Source organism: Ascaphus truei, chromosome 5 (genome assembly GCF_040206685.1).
Source record: "Ascaphus truei isolate aAscTru1 chromosome 5, aAscTru1.hap1, whole genome shotgun sequence".
NCBI classification, from domain to species: Eukaryota; Metazoa; Chordata; class Amphibia; order Anura; family Ascaphidae; genus Ascaphus; species Ascaphus truei.
In genome coordinates this window covers 122,096,051-122,114,513 of record NC_134487.1, presented here as the reverse complement: position 1 = coordinate 122,114,513, position 18,463 = coordinate 122,096,051, and the positions used below count along the sequence as shown (strand labels likewise).

The 18,463-nt window shown below is 41.0% G+C and overlaps 1 protein-coding gene across 2 annotated transcripts in view; it reads left to right on the top strand.

Annotated features, from left to right (window-relative positions):
- The window catches only part of CFAP54 (cilia and flagella associated protein 54), a 331,179-nt gene that overhangs the window by 264,693 nt on the left and 48,023 nt on the right, over window positions 1-18,463 (top strand). For both annotated transcript variants that reach the window (XM_075600548.1, XM_075600549.1), the window contains exons 58-61: window positions 1,926-2,084; window positions 3,765-3,873; window positions 6,678-6,798; window positions 9,063-9,161. In XM_075600548.1, coding sequence (XP_075456663.1) covers window positions 1,926-2,084; window positions 3,765-3,873; window positions 6,678-6,798; window positions 9,063-9,161 — 488 coding nt within the window. The remainder of the gene's footprint in view (window positions 1-1,925; window positions 2,085-3,764; window positions 3,874-6,677; window positions 6,799-9,062; window positions 9,162-18,463) is intronic.

The window sequence follows — 18,463 nt, the reverse complement described above, 5'->3', positions numbered from 1 at the left end:
TGCCTCCCTGCTACGTAAAACTAGCAGCGCTATACAAGAACATGCTATTGTTATTATTATTATGTATTCTTTCTGGCAACGGAGGACATGGCCCTGCAGTGTGCTGACGAGGACGCCCTTCATAATGGCAGGGTTAAGTAGAACTATTTTATTTATGCTGGCTGGCTAATGTTTTGTTTAATAATGGGCAAATATATCCATATCTGGATAATAGTTATTTTGCACATTACTGTACTGTATGTGTTTGGGGGGTGTGGGGTGGGGGGAGGTGTATTTATTGTAATGTAGGCCATCTTTATTTATTTTACTACAGGATTGGTACTGCAGGCCAGCAGGGACCCGCGGAGACCACCAGAGGACCCCTGGATGCCCATGGCGACCACCGGAGGACCCCCAGATGCCCACGGGAAGCACCCGAGAACCCCCGGATACCTGTGGGAACCACCAAAGGCCCCAAGACACCCGTGGGAACCACCCGGGGACACCCACAGGAACCACCCGGGGACCCCTTGCGGGCCCCCGGACACCCACGGGGACCACGTAGAGGCCCATGGACACTCGCGGGGACCACCCGAAGGCCCACATACACCCGTGTGAACCAACTGAGGATCCCCGTAACGCCCAGGGGACCACCCGAGGGCCCACAGACACCCGTGGGGACCACCTGAGGACCCCCAGACATCCGTGGGGACCACCCTGCTTCCTGAGATACAGGCCCCATTATGGGGTGCATAGGAGATACTAGCACCCCATAATGGGGCTTGTATATGTAGCAGTAGCTCGGTGGTGGCAGAGGAGATAGCATTGCGCCTGGAGCCCACCTGTTAACTTTGTGTGTGTTGCTTTTGTGTATGTCGGGGAGATTTAGGGGGTTTAGTCAGACCCATACCTGGGATCTAGATCCTGAATCAGTAAGAATAATGGATTCTGGTTCCGGGATCAGGGCAGGATGTAGCGGCTGATTAGAGGTCACAATACCACGATCTAGGCAGGAGAGAGGCAGAATGGTCGTGGTCACAATTCCGGGATCAGGACTGGAGAGAGACAAAATGGTTGTGGTCATTGTTCCAGGGTCAGTGCTGGAAAGAATCAGAGAAATCTAGAAGCAGGGATTGGTCTGAGGCAAGTGAAACAGAAACCAGAGGTTCCAACAGGAGACAAGGTAGGGAGTACTTTGCACAGGCAAATAGGGAGAGGAATGGAAGCCTTAAAAAGGGAGATGACCAGTGTGAGCAATCCATCTCAAAGAGATGCTGACATCCTGCCTTGGCAACCATGTTGGTAGAGGCAGCGAAGTCAGGGGGCATCCATGTTTGAAATCCTTACACCACCCAGGTGGACCTAGCATGGAAGTTAGGACCGACTGGATGTCAGGCCCAACTTCCGTAATCACCGCCTCGGTGGGAACAGCCACTTAACTTTTTTCTTTTAACATTGTCCTTCATTCCCTCTAGATTGTAAGTGCTCACAAGCAGGGCCCTCATTACCTCTATGTATCAGTGTGTGCATGTTTGTCTTTATTTGTGTGTAACTGTTTATATAATTATCAAATCTCTGTTCCCCTATTGTACCACGCTTCGGAATATATGTATTACTTCCTGGTAAAACATTTTATAAATAAATAAATATATTTCACTTTACACATAAACAATATTAATAATAGTTGTTGGGTATTCAGAACAACTAAACAGTGTAAGTGTGTCAATACGGGAAAACTTTCCTTTGTTTTCTCCTGGTGCTATGCCATAAAACACCTTCTGATGCAGGAAGACACCTTATGGCTATAAAAGGTCTTATGGACCTTTAAAATGTCTTATGACATAGCACTACTTAATAAATATGGGCCAATATGTCTGCGTGTAGATTACCAATGGATACCAAAGTAATAATTCTCTTTCTTTTTTATTTTTTATTTCTTGATGTAGGACATGTATTGGCTCTAAAAGCTTGTTTTACAACTGATTCATCCATGGATCCATCTCATTTGTTGCCGAGTCTTAACCTACATGCCACAGCTTTAGAACTTTGTAGAATATCTTCTTTTCGAGAGTATGATGTGGAAGCTGACCTGCTTTTTCAGAGAGGTTTGAACATCTTAATGTTTTGATGTCTGTTAATCCATTTAGTTAAATATATATGCAGAGACAGATGTGCTTCTATTTATTGCTTCTTACTGCAGTACCTCTCAAGATAAATGTAGGATATATTCATAGATATAAACACATACGTTCTCTTTATTGATGAAGTATTGAAGGGTATTCTTCGTTCTCCAATTATTCATCGTGCCTCCTCAAAATCTGTGGGTTGATGTCAATCAAATGAAATTATAGAGATGTGCACTGTGGATTGGTCTATTAATGACCATAGAATAGCAAAAAGTATAAAAATAGAAAACTTTTATTACATAACCGACTAGTTTGTGTGACAGCTATCATCCGTGTATGGTGTAATGAGGTGTAGACACGCTGAAACCGGTCAGGTATGTTTTTAAAATAAAGAATACAAGTTTTCTATTTTTTATGATTTTCGCCATTCTATGGTCATTAATAGACCAATCCACAGTGCACATCTCTATAATTTCATATAATAGACATCAACCCACAGATCTTAAGGGCACAGTATGTCCTGTTGAATAATTAAAGAGCTCAGGATATCCTTAAACAATAAACAGATTTTATGTGTTTATGTCTAAGATCCATTTAGTTATAAAAAGAGTATCTGTGTAAATAAAAAGGAAGCAAGATAATACATATCTGTATGTGACATATATGATTTACAGATGGGATCCATTGGTTTTGTTTATAGATTGTGGATGCATAAAAAGGTTTATTTTGCTTTCTACTGTGCGGTAGAAATTTAGAGGCATCGTTATGTTATGTGAAGAATTTAAGCAGATCATCATAAATGTTTCATGGTGCTAGATATTTATTGAGTCAAATAGTGTATGTGTCTCATTGGATAAGAATCATTCTTATCACTGTAGCTTTTTAAGATAGTTTCGTTTTTAGATAGCAAATGTTCTGAAAGCCTTTTCTGAGTTTACAATACTTTTGAATGCTCATTTCTTATCAACATGTGTTTTTAGATTCAGCGACATTTTGTTTAATTTCCCAATCATTACTAGATGCTGACATATCTTACCGTAAAACTCACCTGTAATACTGTAGATTCATCTGTAATGTAATATAAAAAAAAATCTCATTCTGTCTAGACTCTTATTATAAAAAGCTTACAATGGAATATATACAAGTGATGAAGACAAGTAAATTAATAAAAGTAATATTGTAGTTAACTTTAGTTGTATACAAATAGATAACTGAAAAATAACAGAACCACTTTAGATTCTTCCCTAAACAGCAGTGTGATTAGTTAAAGCAGCTATGTGAAAATCTTTAAATGCTAATATTTATATTATTATTGGTAATATGTGAGTATTCAAGTTTCCCGTACAATTATTTACCTCCTAAAAAAGATGCATATTTTTGTTGGATGCTAGTTTAGTAATGGCTAAACTATCAGGATTGCTCTGTGCATGAGATTTTTTCATGCAGAACAGTACAAATACTGTATAATTGGTGACATGATTTCACATTTTCTAGTGTTAAGAATTTGTATAATGTCTTGTATTAGTATGTGACTTTAGTTTGTGATAGTGTCTCATATTTGAGTTTGAAAAATATATTTCCAACATGTATTTCTACATTCTTTTAAACATTACTGCAAAGAGAAACAAAGTAGAAGCACAGCTATTTTTATGTTTTTAGGTAAGATAGAGCACCAGATGTTTGTATCAGGTGACCGTGAAAAATCATTGGCCATCAAGTCCTTCTCAGAAGCTATCAATGTGAGCCGGAAATATGATCAAAACTTTGGGTAAGAATGAATAGGCAACCAAAAGTTAAGATATGGGACTGACTACAAATCTGTGCGAGTTTACATGTCTTCTGAAATATGGGCTACGTGCAGACCAGCAGCACTGCCAGGAATGGTGTAACCCTCATAGAGATAATAGTCTCCAAGCTCGCAAAGTGTAGCCATGGTTCTTAAGGCATACAGAGTTCAGATATTTTAGGTAGCTATATTAACATATTACATATGGGCCCTGTAACAGGGACTTATCCCTGTTAAGAAACTTGCCTCTAATCCAGCAGTGTTCTGGTTAATTGCACAAAAGCAATTAACCAACTCCACCTGCCTAACCAGAGCTCTGTGAAATAGTGTCATGAGAGATACAGGAAGAGGATTCCTGAGCTCACAATTGGAGCTGACCCAGGAAGGACAGACCAGAGAGTTTCCTAGTCCACAACTGGGCTAACCTGGGGAACAAACAGATGTCTTGAGCTGCAAAGAAACTGCAGGCTGACAGCAAGACAAAGAGGACAAGATTTCTTAACCTGGATCCTGATATTTCTATAGCACACAAGGGTGTGGACCCAGGAGAGCAGAGAAGCCTTCCCCTACAGCTACATAATGCAGATAAGACTTTCTTATGGGACTGTTGTATATCTGTATCTATCTATCTATCTATCTATCTATCTATCTATCTATCTATCTATCTATCTATCTATCTATATATATATATATATATATATATATATATATATACAGTGGTTGACAAATCACCAAAAAATCTACTCGCCACACAAAAAAATCTACTCGCCACCTAGTACCAAACGTGTGCTGCTTGGGCCAATATTTACTCGCCCGGGGGTTAAATCCACTCGCCCGGGGCGAGCAAATGTATAGGTTTGTCGAACACTGTATATATATATGTATATATATATATATATATATATATATATATATATATATATATATATATATATATATATATATATATATATATATATATGAAAAAAAGAAAAGAAAAAACAGGCGCAAACCTAGTGCATTAACATAATAAAATTTGTATTTCAAGGAACATAAAATCTTTCAAATGCCCACTCACAAAGTTTAAAACGATAAATAGCAGGTATGAGATAGGCTCTCATGTGCCGTCAGCTCAAACCTCTTAATGTAGCTCCAGGTACTGGCGTCGTCACGTGACTCCCCTCGTGTAGCCGATGAACCGGTGAACCGGAAGCGGAAACTTGCATTCAATGTTCTGCTGGGAAGAGACCCTCTGGACAGCAAAAGTTCTCCAGGTCCTCTATGGTTGAGTTTTATTGGAGCCGTGTGAAACAAACAAAGGATTGAGTCTCTAGTGACAACTGATTGAGTCTCTCAATCCTTTGTTTGTTTCACATGGCTCCAATACAACTCAACCATAGAGGACCTGGAGGACTTTTGCTGTCCAGAGGGTCTCTTCCCAGGAGAACATTGAATGTGAGTTTCCGCTTCCGGTTCACCGGTTCATCGGCTACACGAGGGGAGTCACGTGACGACGCCAGTACCTGGAGCTACATTGAGAGGATTGAGCTGACGGCACATGAGAGCCTATCTCATACCTGCTATTTATCGTTTTAAACTTTGTGAGTGGGCATTTGAAAGATTTTATGTTCCTTGAAATACAAATTTTATTATGTTAATGCACTAGGTTTGCGCTTGTGTTTTCTTTTCTTTTTTTCAGATAAGGTTAGGGACTGGTGTTCCCTTCGAAACGGTCTGCAAGAACCTGGTGCAGTTATCATTGGAACAGGACTTTTTTTTATCTTTAAAGGTTTTTTCCTTACCTATTTTTTCATTTTTTATTTTTCACTTTTTATATTTTGTGGCATTAAAGTTTTTTAATATATTTTTTTAATCCATATATAGGATTTTTATATCTAATATTTGCTGTGATTTAGTCCTTATTGCTATATTTATTTAGTCTATATCATTGTGTATTAGTCTCCAATTAGCCACCCCATCAAGCACCTTTTCATGATTAGCTTGACCGGTTCACTACATTAATTGGTTATATCTAGAGGCGCTACTTCATTTTTTGTTTGTTTTGATATATATATATATTTGGGCTGGTAATTAGCTTAGCTAACCACCCAGTTAGAGAGGGCTGGACTACATGTGTAGATATCCTCCAAAGCGGAGTAGGTTTTTCTTGGGCTTATTTTGAATGTTTTGCTGTGTTAAAGGGACAGGCGCAATAAAGCCTAATTTTAGTTTCACTTTAAACGGTCTCCATTGCGTACCTCTGCACATGTCTTACAGGCCCAAAGTATTGAGCAATTTCATAAATACACTTCCCTTGTATGACAACATGTTTTATATTTAAAGAGATCTAGCTGATCTATGATTGTTTTCTATAAAATATAGCAGTTACATTTTTGTACCAGAATGTTGTTTTGCAAAGTGCATTATTACATCACTTTGGCATATACTGTACCATCAATTTTAAATTATGCATTTCAGTTTAATGATGGCAAGAATGACTAATTAATATTTTGCACTGACAAATTAGTTGTTGAAAAAAGCCTTTTGGTCCAGTAAAAAATGACAGACTGATCCCTTTGCTATTAACATTACTGTACATGTATTAGATATTATCATATGAAAATATGTTCACTATAAGCAAGCAAACAAAAAAAAGAGCACATCTATTTTCAAACATGTCAATTTTGACATAAATAAACACTAGTGCCAAAGAGGCCCTTAATGCATTGGGGGTTAAGCAAGCTTTTTTTTTTTACAGCTTGTGACATGTATGTAAGTTATTGTTTGGTGTGTTTTTTTACTGGCAGCTTAATAAAGAAGTCCTATCTGGAGATAGCATTGTTGTATTTGCACATGGAAAGTTTGGATACAAACCAGACAACTGGCATGGTTTCACCAACACTGGAAGCTACAAGACAAAAAGAAAAGGTAATGCTCAGTTTAGTGAAATATATCTACTGCTTTTTAGTTTATCTAAGGTCAGAAACACGTTGCTGCTGTTTTAGTATGTTATTACTGTTCATGGTAGTGGATTGCACAAAATGATTGAATCCACTACCTAACTTCCCATGCACCTTTATAAACAAGCAAATGAATGTATATGTAGCCCTGGTAAGAAATGGGGCTACAGTTCTATCCTCCTCCTGGTATAATCCCTGCTAAGGGCAGGTTGCCAGGAGTTATCATGGGTTTTCCCCACTTCAAGCACTTGCCCTGAATGGTGGAGGTAGGTCACCTGATCCTGTGTCCAATCAAGAGGCACAGGGGCGGTGCCTGCTGATATCATAAAGAGCAGTGCACTTCCTATTTAGTGTCAGACAGTTGTGTCAGAGTTCAGTCTGAGTTAGTGTTAGAGGGAGGGGAGGAGTGAGCAGCGTATGAGTAGAGCTGATAGAAGATAGTGAGGTGGACCAAATACCTCTCACCCTGCTTAGGAGATGAGGGAAGAGGTAGTCCCACTCTGGATGGCCCTTGGGTCCAGAGTGGAGGCAGGGACCATCACAAAGGAGAACAGCTAGTGGACATTGTACATCAACTGTACCTGTCTGCTGCTGCTGTAGACTGAATAAAGGAGTCTGCTGTTAAAAGAATCATTGTGTGAAACTGGAATCTCTCATCCCTGGGAGGGGGATTTCTGTGGTAGGGATTCCACCCCATATTCCTGGGGCTTACTACAGATGGAGGCGCTGCACCATTGAAGAAGAACGAAGGTATCCACCACAGTAAAAAAAAAACACAGTGCACAACGCTCATAGTGCATTAAAAATTATATTAATCAAATAGGTATAACAGGTAAGTATTGTGTGTACATCAAATATGAATTAAAACAGCAAGTCAGAATGATGAAGAAACCTCTGTTTCGAAACGCGTTGGAATAACTACGATTTTAGTCTGAGTGGACTAGTACATCCTGAAGTTCATCATCCAGCTGTAAGGAGATTGCGGTGCATGATATACACCGTCGCGGGGGTGTGACGTCACGAGCTGTGAGACGGAGAGACGGGTGGCTGCAGACACACAGTATACCACTGCCTGTCAATACTCCCACAATCGGAACTCGTGTGAGCAGGAGATCCTGCTCAAAGGCACCAAAGATATCCCCTAAGACCAGGAGGCACTTACCTGTGACGATTCCAGATGACATCTTGCTGGTGATACCTGGTTGGCGCTTGGGTAACATCCTTTGACTTGCTGCTTTAACTCATATTTGATGTATGCACAATACTTACCTGTTATACCTATTTGATTAATATAATTTTTAATGCACTATGAGCGTTGGGCGCTGTGTTTGGTGTTTTTTTCTGTATTAGTTCCAGGGGGTGTTTGAGCCACCCCCATTTCCACAGCTGCAGACGCTCTCTTCCAATTTTTGAAGGATCACGTAATATTTTTTATCCTTGGAAATCACATTATTTAACTTGGTTTATTTTCAAGGGTTTATTGAGATAAATTTTAGTTGCACACTTTGTACACTTTTTTTCACCTATCCACCCCAGTAACATGTCCTGTTGTTCCCCCATGACACTGCGGGAGACTCAGGCCCTCCTGTTGCCAGCAGGTATGCACCACACCGAGACATGTAGCCAGACCACAGAACACCTTAGGGGGCCCGATCTGCGACCGGGTGGGGGTCCATGGGTTACATATACAATAGGAGTGGAAATAAATACGTTTTAATTTCAAGATACTTTAATAAGACATTCTTTTCAAAATGGTTTAAGGTCTTTGTTGCCATAGTACTATGAAGATCTAAGGGGAAATTGTTAGTTCTTAACAGTCCTACTGCAAAGAAAATGAGAGATTACGGACAAATTTTACTAAACAGGGCTATTATATAAGACACCTTCCACGATTCACTTAAATGGGCCATAAGGTTTCTTATGGAATTACACTGTTAAGTAAATATTGGTCTATATGCTAAATATCCATAGATTTAGTCCTTTGTGTTGAAATTATAGTTATCTAATTATGTTTAGGTGATATATTGTAGCTTAAAGAAGTGGCAGAACACCTTTTTTTTGCAACTAAAATCTCTAGTTGTTACGGCAGCATACAGCTCATTACCTCTACAATCTGTATCACAGAACAGTACACATTGTTCAGTTGAATTCATAAGTATTGCTTTGAGGAAGGAAAACGGTAAACCATAGATTTTAATGGTTCTTGTCAAAATGTGATATTTGTATTTTTAGGTAGATAAAGTAAAAGAAAAGGATGGTATGGAGAAAACATGGAGCCCACCAGAACTCTACAGATTGCTGGCATGGATTGCAATAAGAGCTGCCACACAGGTTTTTATTACACTTTCCACTTTATTTGTTCATACTGTAACTGAGGATCCCCTTATTGTTTACTCACGATACCGGTAACCCGATTGGTTGACCTTCAACAGACCGTCTCAGCTCTCTCTCTGCGACTGCTACTGCTTGTGTCTCCAGGCATCTCTAGATGCAGCTGTCAGCTCTCACCTCGCTTCATAGAGCTGTGTCCACGTGCACGGCATTTAGGTAGACTTGGGGTCGCAGAGGAGGGTCACATTATACAACACATATCCCCCTACACCATGTTGGATTTTTTTTTTTTAAAACATTCAATTCAATGCTTTATTGCTAACGGACACATACACACCTACACACACCTACACCATGTGGGAATTGAACATTAATTAATACATTTTAGATAATACACACACAGGAATCGAACTCAGGACCTTCCATATACTGGTACCAATTCTTTACCTCTACACCACAGGCTTGGTGTGACAAAACAGACTCTATGGGCCTCATTCAGAAAGCCTCGCTAAGGCCCTTATTGAGCACTTATCGACAAAAATGGCTACTCGTATTCTGAAATCCTCGATAAGTGCTCGATAACGGCCTGTATCGATGCAAAATTTTATGATCCAAAGAAAATCGCCAATTGAGCGGCGATCAACTACTTATCGACCATTTTCGGAAGGATCATAAACTCACGCGATTCAGATACCCGCGAATCGGCTGTCACGGCCTATCGCAGTCCTAAAAGGCGTTCTTCTCCCCAAATCCAATACACCACAAAATTTGGGTAGATTGGTGGGGAGATGCCTCGATGAGCTGCGATGTGTCGGGACTTAGAAAAAATCAGGCCCTTTTCCTGCCTCGGATTGATGCCGGGGGTCTCCGGAGCTGATAGCCATTAATAGCAGCTCCGGAGCCCCCCCGGAATGCATCCGATGATGGAAAAATGCATTTACAGCAACTTCATTACCTTAGCGGCAAACCGCTAAGGCAATGAAGGGGTTAAACACTCATGCCAGGCTTACTGTGGCTAGCGAGGATGGATGAAGGTGGAATTTGGCCCTTGGTGGCTTTTTAGGCCTTGCGGGGGGGTTGCGGGGGACTTAACCCCTTCATTACCTTAGCGGTTAATACCGGTAAGGTAATAAAGGGGTTAACCCAACCGCTACAAACCCGCAAGGTCTAGACACCCATCCTTAGGGCTAATATCCCCTTCACCCATCCGTGAAGCCTAAGCACCCACCCCGGACTGACTATACCCACTCTGTACCCATTGAGTAGTATAGTGGTACATCATACCCATATAATAATAATATGGGCATGATAAGCCACTATAGCACTCAATGGGCACCCTAATTACAATACATTAATACACAAGACACACAATAATAAAACATAACTAAACTCCAAAAAAACACACTTCACTAAATAAAAACAGTAGCCAGCTAATCCAATCAATACAAGCAATAACAACATCAACAATTAATTAATTAAACCATTAACCAATCAAACCAATTAATTCTTAAACCAACTCAAAATGAATAGTAACACTAACCAATCAAAACAATTAATTACTACCACATTAATTAATTTAAACAGTAAAATAGAAAGAAAGAAATTCTAACAATATCTGAAATAACCATAAAACGCAGTAGCTAACATAATACAACATTAACTACAAACGAACACCAATCGCAAACATTTTATTACCATTAAGCATGAAAAAACAAACAATCACATCCACATAATAAACTGAAATGAAAGAAAGCAACAGCAATACCAAGCGAGAAATGCCCCCCAAATATTGTCATAATAATGTGGTACAAATTAATATATTATCAGTTATGTGCCTCCCCCAAAAAATCAAAAAACACATCCAATGAATAAACCTGTAAAAAGAGACATTTACAAACATTCAATATATTACTTACCATTAGAAGCGGTGGCCCTCCAACTCCCGGGGTAACAGGAAGCTGACGTACCTTGAAGGCCTCCAACAGCATCCGATGCCATCCGCCAGGAAGATCCAGCAAAGGTACCCAAATCTTCTTTTTTCTTTCTTTACTCACCGTCTTCTATCTTCATCTGTAACCATTTCTTGTTCTTCTTTATCTTCAATCTTCATCTGTCAATTAAAAAAGCCCCATGGTAAATCCCAACCGATGTTGTCTCGTCGTCTTCTTGGGCTCAAATGAGGCGTCACGGCCTTAAGTAGGGCTTGTGACGTCACATTTAGCCTCAAAATGGTTAACAGCCACCTGATTGGCTGTTAAAACCATGTTCCGACTTTAATTTTTTTTTTTACATGACGTCACTTAAAGGGAATGATGCCAGCAAATTAAGCACAGCCATTCGGATTGGCTGGCATCATTCCCTTTAAGATGACGTCACTAAATCCAAGATGACCGGTGTCACAAGGTATTTCAGCCAATCAGAGTGTGGAATTGGTTCCCACGATCTGATTGGCTGAAATACCATGGGATGCCGGCTTCGTGGCGTCATCTTAAAGGCAAATCAAGCACAGCCATTCTGATTGGCTGGCATCATTCCCTTTAAGTGACGTCATGTCAAAAAAAAAAATTAAAGTCGGAACATGGTTTTAACAGCCAATCAGGTGGTTGTTAACCATTTTGAGGCTAAATGTGACGTCACTAGCCCTATTTAAGGCCGTGACGCCTCATTTGAGCCCAAGAAGACGACGAGACAACATCGGTTGGATTTACCATGGGGCTTTTTTTGATTGACAGATGAAGATAGAAGATAAAGAAGAACAAGAAATGGTGACAGATGAAGATAGAAGAAGGTGATTAAAGAATGAAAAAAGAAGATTGGGGTACCTGATCCGGATCTTCATGGCGGATGGCATCGGATGCTGTTGGAGGCCTTCAAGGCACGTGAGCTTCCTGTTACCCCGGGAGTTGGAGGGCCACCGCTTCTAATGGTAAGTAATATATTGAATGTTTGTAAATGTCTCTTTTTACAGGTTTATTCATTGGATGTGTTTTTTGATTTTTTGGGGGAGGCACATTGACTGATAATATATTAATCTGTACCACTTTAGGGTACAGATTAATACATTATTATGACAATATTTGGGGGGCATTTCTCGCTTGGTATTGCTGTTGCTTTTTTTTATTTCAGTTTATTATTTGGATGTGATTGTTTGTTTTTTCATGCTTAATGGTAATAAAATGTTTGCGATTGGTGTTCGTTTGTAGTTAATGTTGTATTATGTTAGCTACTGTGTTTTATGGTTATTTCAGATATTGTTAGAATTTCTTTCTTTCTATTTTACAGTTTAAATTCATTAATGTTGTAGTAATTAATTGTTTTGATTGGTTAGTGTTACTATTCATTTTGAGTTGGTTTAGGAATTAATTGGTTTGATTGGTTAATGGTTTAATTAATTCATTGTTGATGTTGTTATTGCTTGGATTGATTGGATTAGCTGGCTACTGTTTTTATTTAGTGAAGTGTGTTTTTTTGGAGTTTAGTTATGTTCTATTATTATTATTGTGTGTCTTGTGTATTAATGTATTGTAATTAGGGTGCCCATTGAGTGCTATAGAGGCTTATCATGCCCATATTATTATTATATGGGTATGATGTACCACTATACTACTCAATGGGTGCAATGTGGGTATAGTCAGTCAGGGGTGGGTGCTTAGGCCTCCCGGGTTTGTATCGGGTCAGGGTGGGTTAACCCCTTAATGACTGTAGCGGTTAGTAACCGCTAAGGTGATTAAGGGGTTAGGGGCCATTAGAATGTCTTTATTATGTACTGTATACTGTATATGCTTTCTTGCTACGGAGGACAGAGGGACCTGCTGTTGTGGTAAGTATAACTGTATTTATTTACATTATTTTTGAATGCTAAAGCAGTTTTTAATAATGGGCAAATAAGCTATTATCCATATCTGGATAATAGTTATTTTGCCCATTTCTGTACTGTATGGGTTTGGGCGGAGGGGGGCGTGTATTGATGTTTATTAAAATATTTATTAATATACATTTCTTTCATATTGTAGATGTGCAGGGGGTCTCCGGAGCTGAACCGCGTTGGTTTTATGTCCGGGGACCCCCTGCTTCCCGAGATACAGGCACCTTTATGGAGTGCCGGTATCCCTCTGCATTGAAATGTCCCGCGTCACGTGACCGGGACATTTCCTTGCATAGGAGATACCGGCACCCCATAAAGGTGCCTGTATATCGGGAAGCAGGGGGTCCCTGGACCTGAAACCATCGCGGTTCAGCTCCGGAGACCCCCTGCACATATACACTATGAAATAAATGTATATTTAAATAAATAATTTTCGGGCGACATTTCAGCTGTGATAGGCGGCTCTCTCATAGCCACTCTCTAAGCAGCAGAAATGAATCGCCGGTTTAGGCCTTTTCAGAGGCTCGATGCTCTCGCTGGCAGGGGGAAGAGAGAGCCGACAGCTGCAGATAGGAGAGAGATCTAGATGCCGGTAAGTCCTTGCGCGGCGAAATTTTAACGCGATCCCAGTTATAACGCGTCTCATTCTGTGGACCCCAAGGACCACGTTATAATGGGGTTCAGCTGTACTGAGCTTAATATGTTGTTGGTTTTTCAGGCTTACATAAGCAGAGAAAGTAATATAATGTGTATACAGTAGATGGTTGAATGAAAGCTGTGATTGTTGATGAGTTAGTACAACTACCAAACAATTTCTTTGTTTTCTGCCAACAAACAGGTTTTTTCATTAAATTCAGAGAAGCATACCCCATTATATTATCAATGTTATCTAAGTTAGATGTTGGAGTTTGTATTTTTGCTGGGATTTCAGCATGGGAATAACTTGATCAAAATTGAGGCGAAGAAACACAGATTGTCAAACATTGCTTTAGAGAAGTTTAAAGGCTGCTGTGGGAGGGAACTAGAAAGATTGACTGGCCAGTGTGCTGTGAAATCATCTGCTCAGTTGTTAGTGGGGGCAGATTAGTATTTGTATACTACGTTAAAACTTCAGAAATTAACTGTGATCTGCTATAGCTTATAAATATTTTTTTTAATTTTTTTTGCCTAGAAAGGTATTTTAAGTGCAAGCCTACAGTGATTCACAGATCTGAATAATTGTTTGCTGCTTTTTTTTTTAGTGAAATGGGAGAGGCTTTCAGGTATTAATCTTTAACCAGTATCCGCCGCATGTTTTCAGTAGAGGGTCTCTTATAATCATTATGATCACACTAGATTTTTATGGATTGGCATAATATCCTTTGAAGATAGCAAAACATTGTAACGTGAAACCTGCTTTGCTTTTCATTAGATCTAAATGTCATTTACTGATGAGGTTGCCTATGCATAGAGATGTTTGTCAGCACAAAGCTTTCCTGCATTTTTTTCTGTCCCACTCGGTAATGTAGGTTGTTGTGAAAAAAGAGATTTTGCTTCCCTATTATAGAAATAGCTACACTTTAACTCTGCCCTTGTCTCACCTTCCCCTAAAAAACAGAATGCCTACATCAGGGGTGGGCAACCTATTTTTCAATGTATCCACAGGTGTGGCGAATTAGAAGTGAAAATAGCCACACCATGTAAAAATGTAGGTATTATGTTGCGCATGCGAAAATTTTAAACACACGGTTTGAAAAAGTTTATAAATTCTCAGACCATAACCCCCCTCAAGCTCCCTCATCCCCCTCCTCCTCTCACCCCCTCATGCCACCACCACTATCCTCCTCCTCGTCTCATTTCCCCCCATCATCATCTCATGTAAACCCCCTCATCTCCCCCAGCACCCTTCATCATCTGCCCCAGCACCCTTCATCATCTGCCCCAGCACCCTTCATCATCAGGCAGCAGACCCCTCATCATCAGGCGGCAGCAGCTCCCCTACCCCCCGTCCCAGGCATCAGCCCCCCCTGTATCAGGTATCAGCCCCGTCCCCCCCGTCCCCCTCATCAGGCATCAGCTCCCCTCCTCTGTATCAGGCATCAGCCCCCCTCCCCCCCATTCCAGGCATCAGCCCCCCTCCCCCCGTCCCAGGCATCAGCCCCCCTCACCCCTGTCCCAGGCATCAGCTCCCCTTCCCCCCATCCCAGGCATCTGCCCCCCTCCACCTCTGTCCCAGACATCAGCCCTCCTCCCCCCCCCCGTCCCAGGCATCAGCCCCCCTCCCCTCCCATCCCAGGCATCAGTCCCCATCGCCCCCGTATCAGGCATCAGCCCCCGTCGCCCCCGTATCAGGCATCAGCCCCCGTCCCCCACATAAGCCCCCATCTCCTAACCAGATCGCGGCGGCTGAGAAAGAAAGGGAAGGAAGCGGTGGTGGCGGGCCTGGCCAGGGGAGGGAGGGGATGGGGGGGAGCATATCAGCGCATCAACTTCTGGTGCTGGAGGGGAGGAAGCGCGTCACACCACTAAAGCGGGCTGGGAGGAAGGGGAGCGCGCCACACAGCCGCAGCGCGCTCCTTCCCTACCAAGTAAGGGAAGGGGGGCTTGAGGGGTCTTTCACGGGCAGCACAGGGAGTCCCGGCGGCCCTTATGTTGTGGTTACTCAATTCGCCACACTTTGACTCCCAATTTGCCACAAGTGGCGAATGGCGAAAGGGTTGCCCACTCTGTGCCTACATAATGACCTGAAAATGTTGTTCAATGAGAGATCCGCAGCAGTTTAAAACACTGTGAATGTTATCACTACAAAAACATGTGTTTCTTTTTTTGTACAAATATTTTTTTTCATATTTGCTCTTGTATTCTTCTTTTTTCTTAAACATAACATAATAAATACTTTTTGGCTGTTGTAAAATAGCTTCTGTTCCATAACTCTTCTTTGGGAAATAATTGTGCTTCTGTGCACCACACGCTGGCTGGAGTGTACATTAAGCGTTCCCAGTTGTAAAATCGGCTTTACATTTAATATAACAAGCCTTTCAATCTGGAGTTGGCTGTACTATAGGTGTTTTTGGGCACATTGACAATTCTGCTTAGCAGGACATAGTCAGATTGGGAAAGAAAGGAAAGTGAAAATATGCTGTTTGCAGTTCTAATATAACCATTACATTATGCCTTACCTAATTACATGTATGTGATAATTTCCATTGCATTTGCTGTTTTTATAAGTATGCCTTTACACAGAATTCTTAGATAGCTGACACATTTCATGGTTCTTCCTAAGCTTCAGGTTGCTGTGAATTAGAAAAGACAGAGGGAAAGAGAAAACAATCAACAAATGTAGGTAGGCACATGATATAAATGCACATGATATAAACGCAGACTCCTTGTAAATATTTGGTGTTCTGGGATGTTCTTATAGTTTATACTAATCATACAGAACATTGGTAATCACTGCAATAGAAGATTAAAGAAATGTATACGCCTTCAGCAAGTTCAACAAAAATAATCAGAAAACAATGATGACGTAACTAATATTGTTTGAATAATGTATTCGCTTATCGCCTCCGTTGGATAAACCACACATCTCTGTGCTTCACCACGTACAGCCGCGGCCCCTTTTATTCTCCAACATCTCCGTTTCGGGGGGGGGGTTCCGAATGCCACGCACTTCACCGCACTTCACCACGTTCATGCCGCATTCATACCGCATTCATGTTGCATTCATGCCGGCGTCACCCGCGGTTGATGTGTTTATTGATGTGTTTATTGATAATGGTTCGGATTTAATTGGTTGCAATTCTTCGCGTATCCGCCAGGTGGCAGATATTCATGAATTGTAATTCGCATGCGCTTCAGTAATGTGTCGACTTGCAGGTGTTTAAAAAAATACCACAGTGGTCTATTGTAAATTGACCTTGGAACTGAAGAAGTTACAATAATGTATCAATTTAGGCTTTTCATATTAAAAAATACATACACAGTGTCTGGTGTTTTATTGTCCTGAGAGTCCCGACATGAGTGCACCACCGCAGTCCGTGTTCCAAAAACCCGACAGAACGTACGCTTATTTAATATGGACCGCGATTAATGCAACAGATGATAAGATGGCAACAGTTGGTCAAATTTATCAGTATTTTATCGAAAACTATGACTTTTACAAATTTTCACCAGATGCTCATGTGTGGAAGCGTGCAATAAGGAAAAAGTTATATATCGATCCGTGTTTTTTTCGTATTGATCCCGGTGTTATTGGAGGGTATTGGTGTGTATCACCAGATTTTTCCCGGATCTTTGATCATGGAGACTTCAAAAGGCGAAAGGTCATGTTAAAACCAACTAAGAAACGTCAGTCGCTGGCAAGCAATGCGCCAGCGACAGCGCCAGCATCCAATAACGGTCCGACCGTCAGTGAAAACCTGGTGACCGGCAACCCTTGCTGTCTGTCCCTGCCCGGATACCTGCAGCCTGATCTGGATTTCGCGTACAGATTCCAGCAAGCTTGCATGTACCAAAGCGATTTCCAGCCTCATCCGCTGGCACCTGTCAACTACATGTATAATCAAGAATACGAGACTGGCAGTGGCTCGGCGCCAGCTGATTGGCAAAGTCTATGGTGAGTAATGTTGCCGTATTTTATTCTGTTTTTGAAATATCAATACAGTATCAATGCACAGTCGAGCGATTCTCCTGTAAGCAATATCATTGGCTGAGCAGCTTCTACAGTAGATACTGCACAATTGGTGGAAAGCTAGGCGCATGCGCATTGGAACCTTCTTGAAACGCATATGCGTGTCATCACATCTGCAGTAGGCGCATGCGCATGTGAACAGGAGACGCCCCCCGAGAAAATTATTGGTGGGACTGACTGTGGGAACTTCTTTAGGGGACTGACTGACCATTACAGTAAAACTTGGACTTTTGTTTTTCCTCAGAAAAGAAAACTTTGTCATCTCATGCGGAAAACGGCAAATGGAGGGATTTTGATGGATAATAATCGCTTTGTGTAACAATGCCTGCACATTGCTAAATCGGATTTAAAAAACCACATACCGGTTTAGTGACCGCTGTTATTGATTAGGATAGAATACTGTAACTGAGAGCTTCATAGAAAACCTAAAACAGTATGCTGTTGTTTTCAGACCGTATACAATACTTTTTTTTATATATACAGTATAATAAACCCGAAAAATAAAAAGTATGCATTTATTCTACATGTATTCCAGTACATATGTGTATTCTATACCCGTACACCATGTATTGTTTTAATACTCTTGTGATGTACAGTACTGAGCATGCCACAGTATACAGTTGTAAGGAATCCGCTCCGCGGTTTACGGTTTGCCTCACCTTGCAGACCTGTGCAGTCCTGGAACACTTCTCCTGTTATTTACTGCAGCCTGGATTCACTCACCAAAGCAATACTGCCACACACTCCCTCTGGTATCTACTGCGGCTG